Below are 12,206 nucleotides of genomic sequence, written 5' to 3'. Positions count from 1 at the left end.
TTTTATATTACTTTATTCCCTTTTAAGGACTTTATTATTTTAAAACTAAGCATTTTTTTTAATGAATCTCTATTCCTTTTTTCTTTTCTCTTTCAAGCCTATGTATTTTTTTAAACACACTGTAACCCATTTAGAGTTTTTGTTTTTTTCCATCTGGATCTGTCTTTACTGAGTATCTGCATTGTTTTTTGATCGCATGAGATGAATCTTAAATTGCTATATTATTAGCCAGCACGGTTCCGCTTAGCATATGGCATTGGCAGTTGCCCCCCCAACCTCCCACCCCACCCCAACCCCTGGTCCCTGAGAGCTTAGCTTCATGGCGGATGTATCTGCTAACACTGAACCACGGAATCCAACTTTCAAAGGAGCTGGGCCTCTGTTTGTTGTTAGTATCGACCTGCCTGGGAAAAGGTGGTTACCAAGAATCCACATTTGACCCCATTTTTGTGTTTGGAACCTCTCCCTCTTTTTAAAGCATTCTCGGGTTTTATGTGGATTTATGTTGCTGGACATTTGGGCACCATTTGTAGGCTGAGTTTCTCTGTGTCTCAGCAGTCGTCCCAAATAACCACATGGAAACTTATTAATTAATGAGTTTTAATTTAATTAATAACTTATAAATGCTTGGTTGATAGCTGAGGCTTATTATTAACTAGCTCTTACAATTTAAAGTAACCCATTTATATTAATAAAATTTTGCCATGTGGCATTATCTCTCTTTCATCTTGCACCTCCTGTTTCCTCTGTGTGTGGCTGGTGACCCTCTGACTCTGTCTTTCTTTCCAGTGTCCTTAGTCTGGTTCTCGAACTTAACCTTATCCTGTCCAGGTATTTGCCAGTTTCTTTAATAAACCAACCACAGTGACATATATTCACACAGTATAAAGAAATATTCCACACTATCTCATCTTCAACCCCATCAGAGACCCAAGAAGGATATAATATTACCTGAGTAAACAGGAAGTGCAGAGCAAACAACTTCCAAAACTTTAGAAATGATAGAAACAGCTGGCTGCCTGGACAGCCACCCAAGGTTCCTCTGCAATGTCGGGGGCATCCATCTTCAGCCTAGAGTTGGACACATCAAGCCCCTCAATTTTTTTTTTTTAATTTGAGATCCAGGAAAACAGCCAATTTAAAGAATCTAGGTATTTATGAGTTAGTGTTCAACGCTTAGCTACTTACTCAGCTGAGATGACGTAGTGAACCCCTATAAGTCTCATTTCCTGCATTTGTACAAGAAGATAACGATCCTTGCGATGATTAGCAAGGGATTGAGCAATGCTCCCAAAATACTTAAAAGATACCTGAGACAGATGTCCTCGCCGTGTGTAAGCCATCACTCTACACTCACAGTGACAACAGCGCTGTGTAGTGAAAAGTGGCTTCATGTCAAGGGCAGAACTTTTCTAAAGGAAAGTGCAGGGCCAGTGAGAGGACCCTGTGGGTAAAGGTGCCTGCCTGCCGCCAAGCCTAAAGGACTGAGTTTGACATCGAGAGCCCACAGGGTGGAAGGAGAGAAACGATTCCTTCAAGGTGGCTCCAACTTCCACTTCTGTACAATATGATACACATGTACCTGCACACAAAATAAAATGTAATTTATAAAAAGAATTGAAAGGAGAGTGAGGAAGAAAAATCCTTACCATTTCCTAATAAGTGGGAAATTTAGGTGACTGAACTCCGTGGGTCATAAAACTTCATTTCCTGCTAACAAATCGGGTTTAAAAGCCCTGCTGACTGAATTCCACTTGTATTCAGTTTAACAGTTTGTATGAGGCAGAAGGCTTCAGAGGACCTAGCCCTTCCTGCTTTCTATTGCATTTGGTGTTGTGTTTAGCTCAGAATACAGCTTATACAAAGGCAGCTACAAACCACAAGCTCTCCTCTTAATATCTTCACATGTCTTGGAAGCTAGGAAACTCATGCCTGTGTCATCCTCTCAGCCAAAAGAATCCCTAAAAAATGTTCCTTAGGAAGCTTTAGGTTGGGACATTCGCTTCAGAGTTCGTTAGAACATTTCCCTTTTCCTCAGAATCTATCTATTGGTTTCAGCTACTTGGAGGCAAAGACATGCCTCAAGTAACATTGGCTATTGACACTGGGGTCTCCAGTTTCTTCCTCTAAAATATATATTATATTTCTTTTTAAATGAAAGACTGAGTTCGGCTGGTTTGTCAGGCACAGCCAGATGTGTGTATCCCTGTGCAATGTGTTGTATGCTGAGAAGGACAGTGACCTGGCTGCAATAATTCAAAGCAGGGTTTTAAATGAATAAATAAGAATAAGCCTCTGGGATTAGTCCCAATTGAAAAGTTCAGCGCAACCAGGGAAGGTTGTATTGCTGCAGGGGATTAACGAATGGCTGGCTGTGGAGAACAGTATTCATGATCCAGCCACATTCTGAGTGATGGACAGCCTCAGCCTGGTGCCACCCACCCATCTTTCCTCTGACACACAGATTCAGAGCAGGGATCATGAAAGCACGCTTTTGCCCACTTTTCCTTCTCGGGAACCCTCTGCCTGATTGTTATGTGAATCCTTTGATTCATACCTACCAAGTCACAGAAAAGACCTGGCTTTAAAATTGCTACAGTCTGTGGGAAGAAGATGAAGGGAGACTCTCTCTCTTTCCACAGATCAGCCTGGGAGTGAGAAAACAGGGGAAGCCCTCTGGGTCCCGAAAGACTAGAGCAAGGATCACCCTGTGATCAAGGCATAGAGTATGTCAACAAAAAGAAACCTGTTTGTGTGGGGCTTTTACTGTCGGCAAGCCTTTTATTGATACCCTATTATTTGATCCTTACAACAAAGGATCTGTGTCCCCATTTCACAAACAAGGAAACTAAAGCCTAAAGAAGTTGCCTGATTGATGCAAGGCCACATTGATGAAAGTATAAAAAATTGATTTCAGGTTTGGTGCTTTTGTTGATTATAGTCCTGCTGAGTGCTAATTTATGGAGATTATATAGAAAATTTCTAAATACCTATGTGTTAATCAGCTTTTCATTACTATAACAAAAGAACTGAGGCAATCAACTTAAAAAGAGGAAAAGCTCCTTTGGGCTCACAGTTTTGAAGGCTCCAGTCCACAATCATTTGGCCTTGTATTTGGAGGCAGTGTGTTGTAGTGGGAGCACATGGCAGAGGAATCCTGTTCATGAAACAAGAGATTGATGTTTCACAGCCCCTTCAAGGGTACAATCCCCAATGACATAAAACCTCCTTCCTTGGACTCCACCTTCAAATGCTTCTCCACTTCACAGAACACCCACGATCTGGAAGGCCCAAGTATATACATGCAAATAGATTCTCAGACTTTTGACCATTTTCATTTTATTAATTTTATGCATTATATAAAATCTATCAGTTCTTTTTATTTTATACATGGCTTGAAAGTGATCGTGTGTTTTCCCCCTTCTTGACAAATGCATTGAATCTTGCAAGGGCAAAATAGTACACAGAAAAAGAGAAGCATATGCTTATAGAAAATAATATTGATTATAATCTTGAAGAAGGTACCAAAAGATGGATGCTTATAGTGTCCACTTGAGAATACTGATCTGTGTGTTCAAGACAAGATGTGCATATGTGTAGAAATACTTGAGAATGAGATGTTCCGACCCCATTTTCTATTCTATTTAAAATATATAAAGGAACAATGAGTAAGGATTAAAAAGGTATTTGAGATTTTTAACTTAATTTCTTGCCTGATAGTCTGCCTGATATTTCTGACAAAACATAGAAAGTAACTACCATTCCTCTCTGTTTTCATGAACCTGGCTGAAGGCATGGACTGAGTGTAGGCCTCTACCCTTCCTAGCCTTGCACTTTTTCTACATGAATATGGCTCCATGCAATGGTGTGAGAGCTTTTAGGCAGTATTAAAAATGAAAGTTGAAAAGGGTCTGAAGATCTCTATCTCCTTGGTAAATTTATTGTTGTTACTACCTTTTAGTTGGTGGGTAAGAGTTGATCCCTTGAAGGTACCCACCATAGTACCTCTCAATAATATAGAGTGGAGTGACCGGTAAATTTGTGAGACTAACAGTTCTCTTTCATCATAAGTTTTTGGTAGCTAGACTTGTGACATTATACCTATATCCATTGCTCACCTGTGCTTTAACAGTCCCCTCTGAGCTCTTTGAATGCTAGTTCAATCACTCCATTTTGATTGTACCACCAAGGCAACAAAGCCACCCTGGGCTGAACACAATACATGAAGGTTCCCGTGGAGACAGCAAAAGATAGTGAGCTGGCCTTCTTTTCTTCCTGCTTTCTCCGAGGTAGCCAGCTTGAAGCACTGTGGGAGCAGGGCCACTGCCCACTCATAGCTCTTTTGGCAATGTATAAATGATCCCAGCCAATTTTCAGTGCTTTGGGAGACCACTGGAGTCTGGTGCTTGAGGCTTCAGGTAAATGTAGGTAGCTTCAGGGTGTGTTTCTGTTTGCTTGCTGCCTACTATCAAGGACAGAAAGCTGATCTTTCACCCATACCGTGTCATTGGGATGGAAACTCAACATTCCAGTTTAGAGTTAGAACTGAGGTGAATGTTTACACAAAGGATCTTCCTTCCCCCTGAAGTGTGTTCCTATTCCTGTTCTGTTCCTTCCTCCTCTGTTTACATTCCAGGTCCTTGTGTTTCTTGACATATGAACATTTTGAAATCCAATTCCATACATAATGAAGCATATATACTTTAAGTGTTTGTATTTGATACATGTTTACTACACATATGCACATCTTGTCTTGAACACACAGATCAGAGTATGGGGCATCTCTGTGCTCCTCTTGATCAGAACAAAACAGTACAGCCACTGTTTTGAACAGTTTGGGTTATTTTGAACACCATAAGAATATAACCATAGAGGGTGTGGTGGCGCTTTGGGAGGCAGGGGAAGTCGGTCAGATCTCTGTGAGTTTGAAGCTATTATGGTCTACATAGTGAGTTCCAAACTAGCCAAGACTTCCTAGACCTAAAAAGACCATTTCAAAACAAAACAAAGGAATATAATCATAGAATATATACTATGTTTGAATTCTTCCACCCAGGATTATGCTGTGATTCAAACACCTTTTTGTTTGTTTTTGTTGTTTTGTTTTGTTTTGTTTTGTTTTGTATTGTTTTGTTTTGAGACAGGGTTCCTCTGTGTAGCTTTGGAGCCTGTTCTGGAACTCACTCTATAGACCAGGCTGACTTGGAACTCACAGAGATCCACCTGCCTCTGCCTCCTGAGTGCTGGGATCAAAGGTGTGCGCCACCGCCGCCGCCACCGCCACCACCACCACTCAGCTTTCAAACACTTTTTTGAGTAAAGAATGGCATTGTATAAGTTATGTATTCATTCATTTGTGGGTATCTGGGTGGTTTTTGACGTAGGATTATTACAAATAGTAAATCAGGAATATTCTTATGTCTTTTAGTAGAACTCAGCATTCATCTCTCTTGGTTTTTCAGTATATAAAAGGGTGGGATGGCTTCTTAACACATATATTCTTTTTTTATACTGACAGCCTTTCCTAAGTTGATGTACCAGTAGACAGTCCTAAGCTCCTGTGTCTTCAGAGTAGTTTTCTTTTGCCTGGTGATGCCAGTTAATGTGGGATGTTGAGATATTTGCTACCTATCTCAGCTTATACTCGTAAACATTTATGTGTTTACATCTCCCATTTATTTGGTATAGATTGAGAGATAGAAATTTGCCTTGCCAAGAGCCCAAAGGCTTACTAGTGAAAAATGCCACAGAAATGAAAAAGAAACCATTCATTAATTTTTAAAAATCCAATACTAATCACAATAAAGTTTACTGAAGAGATGTCTAGTTTTATGGTGTACAAGTGAGTATGAATTTCAATTGTACACACATAATATTTCATTCATAGAGTGAAACCAGAAGTGCTATTTGACTGGGGCTTGGTCCCTCGAATCCTTCCTCTCTCACAATTCATTTGCAACAGTTTGAATTGCATTTTATGACTTCGATTTTTTCTAATTTGTTCTTGATTTGCTTTGAGAGGAAGCAGTAACTCAATATATTAAACTCTGCTTAGAATCTTCAGCATCGAGCATTTTAATTCTGTCAAGCATGTGTCAGCAGAAGGTTGAAAGAGATGGAACCACAGGGTTCCAGTTTATGAGGTTACATAATGGTTCATTCAAGTAACTTACCTGTGTAGGCTGGAGGGCAATATAACTAAGAATAGCATTCCTGGTATTAGAAAAGGAACTCTCAAAGAGGTGCCCAGGATCAATCTAGAAAAGCCTGTTAGGCTAGATTTCCAAATAACAGTATTCATTTCCCGTTTGGACAGACTTACATTATTTCATTCATTCATTTCATTCATTCCTTATCATCCATTCACACAAGGACTCAAGAAACACTGAATAGTTTGTGGCAGGCCACGCTCTTGATACTGGGCATACAGCCCAGAACAAATTTGCTTATCAAGAACTTATACTTTTAGATGGGGAAGAGGCAGGAAAATACACACATAGGAATAGAGATTAGAGCAAGATGGAAGTAGGGACAGTGAGATCATGTGATACTCCCAAAGGAAATAAAACAGGGTAAGAGGCCAGGAAATGCAGGCAGCATACAGGAAGCCCTAGTGCTTTGCTTTGTTTGTTTGTTTGTTTGTTTTTAAGAGAGAACAGCCAGTGGCACTTGTGTAATGGTGGGAAGGAACTGAGCAGTGTGGATGTCCACTAGAGGAGGTTAGCTAAGAGGGTTAGGGAAGCATCTAGATGGGCTGATGGGCAAGGAGGTCTCTGGGGTTGGAAGTTTAGAGGAGTGGTCAGCAGGAGAGCAGAGTCATCAGAGAAGCCATGGGCCATTGGAGTGACCTTATCCTTTTTCAAGAGAATATACAAAATCCAAGCATTCTGAGTAAGAAAGCAATGAGTCTGTAGCCAGAAGTTTTTCCAGTCCCACCCGGCCCCCTTGGTCCTGTAGCCACTTATAAAATAATCACTCAGAAGCTTATATTAATTTTAACTGCTTGGCCATTAGCTCAGGCTTATTACTGACTAGCTCTTACACTTAAATTAACCCATAATTCTTAATCTATGTTTCACCACGTTTTTCGTGGCTTACTGGTCTGCTGACATGTTGTTCCTTTGGTGGCAACTGGCATCTCCTCCCCTCTTCCTTTCTTCCTCCTCCCTCTCCAGTTAGAATGTACCGACTAAACTTATTCTGCCTCACCATTGGCCAAACAGCTGTATTTATCAACCAATCAGAGCAATACATATTCACAGCTTACAGAAAGACATCCCACAGCAATGAGTCAAATTTTCAAAAATTATTATCTTGAAAATTGGGTAAAGTGGACTGTAAAGGCATGAAATGAAAACAAGTTGAGACCTCTGATATGTTCAGGCAAAAAACAAATGGCATAAATGCTTTATTTTATAGAATTGTCACAATAACTGTACTTTAATAATAACATTAATACCTGGACATCAGACATGTGTAAACAATGACTGGCTTATTACCAATAATTAGTGATCTCCTACAGATATTTTAAAATAAATTCTATGCCAAGAGTCTTTCATTACCTATTTTTATGAACATGTTTCTCTCTCTGCTGTTTTAAGTTAATGTACCATTCTTTGCAGCCGTCCACAACTGACACACGTGAACCTTGGTCACTTTCGACTCCTCCCTCTTCATCTTCTGAGTACAAAAGGATCTCTCATATCCATCTCCTGCTATTCCGAACTTTTAGGGCATCCTTCTGTCTCAGAGTTAATCATCAAATTCTCCCACAGTCCATGTGAAATTCATCAAGCAGCACCATATCCGTTTTTATATTGAGACCTTGATTTATATTGGTTCAGGCCTTTGTTCTTCCATATTACTGGCAATTGGGCCTTTTTGGTTTTGGGTTTTTTTTTTTTTTTTCCAGCCGACCCTTTCTAACAATACCAATAACTAATTTATAACATACAACTTATGAATCAGTATTTAATTTATAAAACTGCAATAAGGAGAAAATGGGACTTTGGAGTGCTGAAGTGACTGGAGCAATAGACACTGAAAAACACTGGTTTGCTCCACCTGCCGTTTTTTGCCTTCACTTCATCTTTGAAACATCTGGCAGATCCTAAAGCATGGCTCTCATTATGTCATTCTTCTTGTCAGAATCTGAGCAGCACCCTACTGCCTCGCATGTTAAATATAGACACTTCTACCAGGCGCTTACATCTCCATTCTCTGACTCCATCTTTCCCCCATTATTCTTCTCCAGGCACTTACTTCATCATAGTCAAGCTCACTATGCTGTAGTCATCTGCTCCTTTGATACAAAGTGTCATCCATTAACATCCTACCCGTCCTTCAAATCCTGTCTCATACAGGCCTTTACACTGCCACTAAAATGCAAATGATTTCTTTGAGTCCTGAAACATCATTGCAGATAAAGGCAGCAGTGAGCATGCTAAGGGCTTATACCCACAGAGGCCAGGTTCTCTGTGGGTTTTACTTAACCTCTGGTTTTCGCTGAAAATTGGGGTCAATAATCACACCTACCCCATGAGGCTGTTGTGAGGATTTAATGGGTTATGGCACCATGTAAACAAGTTCTATAACAGATATGAATTATTTACCATTATTTGATCTTCAGGACCTGTATTTAGTAGACACTTCAAATAAAGCAGGAGACTTAAATAGCTGTGCAGTGCTGAATGTCACTGATCTCTGTATCTTACTTTCTTCAGCTGAGAAAAATTACTATCAAAGTGGCCACATTTGTATCTAAAAGTCACCCCAACCCTACCAAAACTGAACTCTACCTCCGCCCCAATGTTCCTTTCCTATCTATTGGATATTAGCATCTAAATTACCCATTTCTTTGAACACCAGTCTTAGTGATGGAACCCCAGATCATACCGAGTCCACCCACTTCTCCCCATCACCCCCGCTACAGCCTCGTCCAGTACTGTGCTCTCGGCAGCAGCTCTAATCTACCTTTTGGCTGCCACTCTGGCCTCTTACTCTTTCAGCTCATTTTCCATGTAGCCACACTAGTGTTTAAAGCATAAACCAAGCTTAGTGTGATGCTGTCTGCCCCGAGGCCTACTTCCTTGGGGGCTGAGATGGATCACAGGAGCTCAGGAGTTTGAGATTAGCCTGAGCAAAAACAGAGTGAGACTCCATCTCAAACAATACTATACAAATAAAGGTCAAAGCTATTGTTCCCCTAGCCTACATTCCTCAGTAGCTCCTCATTATAGGGTGAGCTACTCAGTCCTTTGCCCTCTCAGGTCACTGTTCCCAACACGTTTCTCCCCCTGCCCCTCTCTACCCCTCACCCCCCCACCCCGCCCCCGTTCCTCCCCAGACCAGTGGATGCCTTGGCCCTTAGCATTAGGTGGAACACTCAACCCCCAGCAGTCCACATGACTTGTCATTTACAACTTAACTCTACCTAATCACCCCTTAACTTTTATCGGTGGTGCTCTACCACACCGTCCTACTTTTACTCCACCCCCTCCCCGCAAAGGTTTGCCACCCCAAGTCCCCTATTTTGTCATTTCCCCCAGTCCCACCCAGTAGAAAACTAAATGTCTTCTGGTGCACAGTAAGTAGGTATGCTGGGCTAGGAGACTTGACTGAATAAATGAACAAATACAAACCCGCTTTTCATGAGATACAAAGTTCTGTATTAATTGCATAAGCGCAAAACTGTTGTTCTTTAAATGTAGACACAGTTTTCCCTTTCATTCAATCCTCATACTGAGTGAACATTGGCGGCAGACATTGGACAGCTAAAAAGGTCAGAAAGCGTCTTCCTCCCATCAGCCTTAAGTTTGCTATTCTCTCCCTCGCCCCTCCCAGAATCTGCCCTAGTGTAAGTGACCGTCCTCGCGGGCCTCTTCCCTGTAGGTTCTGGTCACCCTGTGTCTTGTTCTCCAGACCGCAGCCGAAGGAAGGACAGTTCGGCTGCTTCCGTACCCTCCGCCGTTCCTTGAGAACGCCTGGGGGTTTTCCTTGTCATCAAGACAGACCAGAACTTGCTCTTGTCCACCACCAGGCTAGCACTTCTGGTTCCCGTCTGCCACCTAGCTGGGTTCCCGCTTCCCGGACGGTTTTACAAAGCGCCGCTGTCGCCTCCTTTAGATCTCGGAAGCCTGTGCCCCTTCCCTCTGGAAGGCCACCCAGCCTAGGCCATGCTCCATCATAAAGCCCCACATCGCCAAGGGCCCGGCTTTCTGAGCTCACACTTGCTTCACAAACAGACTTCTGGATGCCGCGGCCTTCATAACCTAGCCTCCCCGCCAGCCCGCGCCCAGCGACTATTTGCGGAAGGAACGAACGGACGAGTCCACCAACCACGGCTCGCCCTCCCCCCGCCGCTGCGCCGCAGCCATGACGCCTTAAGCTGGCGCCGCGAGGACGGGCGGGTCAGGGCGCCTGCGCGGCGGGGCGCGCCTGCGCAGAGGCGCGAGCCTGCTGACAGATTCTCGAAGGCGGCGGCGGCGGCGGCGGCCTTGGGCCGCGGGGAATGGGAGTCGCAGGGCCCTGACTGAGCACCGCCCCCGCCTCCCCTGCCGAGACATGGCTCAGGAGAAGATGGAGCTGGACCTGGAGCTGCCCGCGGGCACGGGCGCGAGCCCGGCGGAGGGCGGTGGCCCGGGCGGTGGGGGCCTCCGGAGGTCTAACAGCGCCCCCCTGATCCACGGCCTCAGCGACTCCTCGCCGGTTTTCCAGGCCGAGGCGCCCAGCGCCAGGCGGAACAGCACGACGTTCCCCAGCCGCCACGGCCTGCTGCTCCCGGCCTCGCCGGTCCGCATGCACAGCAGCCGCTTGCACCAGATCAAACAGGAGGAGGGCATGGACCTGATCAACCGAGAGACGGTCCACGAGCGCGAGGTGCAGACCGCAATGCAGATAAGCCACTCCTGGGAGGAAAGTTTCAGCCTGAGTGACAACGACGTGGAGAAATCCGCCTCCCCCAAGCGCATCGATTTCATTCCGGTGTCTCCAGCACCGTCACCCACCCGGGGAATTGGGAAGCAGTGTTTTTCACCGTCCTTGCAAAGTTTTGTGAGTAGCAACGGATTGCCTCCAAGCCCCATTCCCAGCCCAACCACCCGGTTTACTACCCGGAGAAGTCAGAGTCCCATCAACTGCATTAGACCAAGTGTTCTTGGACCATTGAAAAGAAAATGTGAAATGGAAACTGATTATCAGCCAAAGAGATTTTTCCAGGGCATCACCAACATGCTGTCTTCTGACGTTGCACAGCTGTCAGACCCGGGTGTGTGTGTGTCCTCCGATACCCTGGATGGGAACAGCAGCAGTGCCGGATCTTCCTGTAACTCACCAGCGAAAGTCAGCACTACCACCGACTCTCCTGTGTCGCCTGCCCAAGCGGCCTCCCCCTTTATCCCAGTAGATGAACTTTCATCTAAGTGATTCACCCGTCTTGATCCCCCCTCCCCCAATGGAGAGACAGAATCAAGTTAGAGCAAGCACTGAACTTTGTCGATTAAGTTGAGGCTGTTTCCTATTTGACTCTTTCCCCTTTTTTGGAAATTCCTGAAATGTTATTCTAGAGAATTTCTATGTCAGGTTCCTGCGGACGCCCTTGAATTCAGTGTAGTAATATTTTCGGACTTTTTATCAATAAGTGTGTTGAAGCATACATTTTACGCTGCTAATATGTCTAAATACATATGTTATCCCTTGATTTTTTAAATAATTGAGAGCTCTATTTATTTATGGGATTATTAAGTTCTGATGAAAATATAAATGTTGAATTTCAGTTTAGTAAACTGATGTTTTAAAATTCCATAGTTCATGGCACACTAATTTTTAATGTTTTCAATGATTGCTGTTTTCCATCTATTGAACTTACCTACTTACAGCTTTAAACAAAAATGTTAGTCACGTCAGTCCACTGATTGTCTAGTTTACCCATAGTCCTTGGATATTTAACGTCCTAGGCGCAGAAGTGGATGGGAGGGAAAATGACAAAAAGAAATAACATTTTGCAGCAAATATTTTAAAATTAAGTATATAAAAGTAAACATGTAAGGACATTTTCTAACGAAATTTGAATAGTAACTAGTAAATCACATCACTATAACTATAAAAATGAAGTTTCTTTTTTAAAACATTTTTAACCAGAAAGTGCATTCTCGTGGGTATAATCCTAACCGTTCAATGGGACAGTGCCTTGTAGTCTCAGCTTACTA

At 43.1% G+C, this 12,206-nt stretch overlaps 2 protein-coding genes across 2 annotated transcripts in view; both read left to right on the top strand.

Moving 5' to 3' along the window:
- Pip5k1b (phosphatidylinositol-4-phosphate 5-kinase type 1 beta) overlaps positions 1-12,206 on the top strand; it is a 276,063-nt gene that overhangs the window by 69,599 nt on the left and 194,258 nt on the right. The gene's annotated exons all lie outside the window — the stretch shown is intronic.
- Positions 9,607-11,800, top strand: Pabir1 (PP2A Aalpha (PPP2R1A) and B55A (PPP2R2A) interacting phosphatase regulator 1). The gene has a single exon (XM_006977641.4). It carries the CDS (start codon positions 10,564-10,566, stop codon positions 11,422-11,424), a length of 861 nt encoding a protein of 286 aa, XP_006977703.1. The 5' UTR covers positions 9,607-10,563; the 3' UTR covers positions 11,425-11,800.

This window comes from Peromyscus maniculatus, chromosome 1 (assembly GCF_049852395.1).
Source record: "Peromyscus maniculatus bairdii isolate BWxNUB_F1_BW_parent chromosome 1, HU_Pman_BW_mat_3.1, whole genome shotgun sequence".
Lineage (NCBI taxonomy): Eukaryota > Metazoa > Chordata > Mammalia > Rodentia > Cricetidae > Peromyscus > Peromyscus maniculatus.
Note: the sequence above shows the minus strand (reverse complement) of the source record. Positions and strands in the feature narration are given on the sequence as shown.

Bases quoted from the DNA above. Each gene is read 5' to 3' on its own strand.
- Pabir1 (XM_006977641.4), top strand. From the start codon at position 10,564: ATGGCTCAGGAGAAGATGGAGCTGGACCTGGAGCTGCCCGCGGGCACG.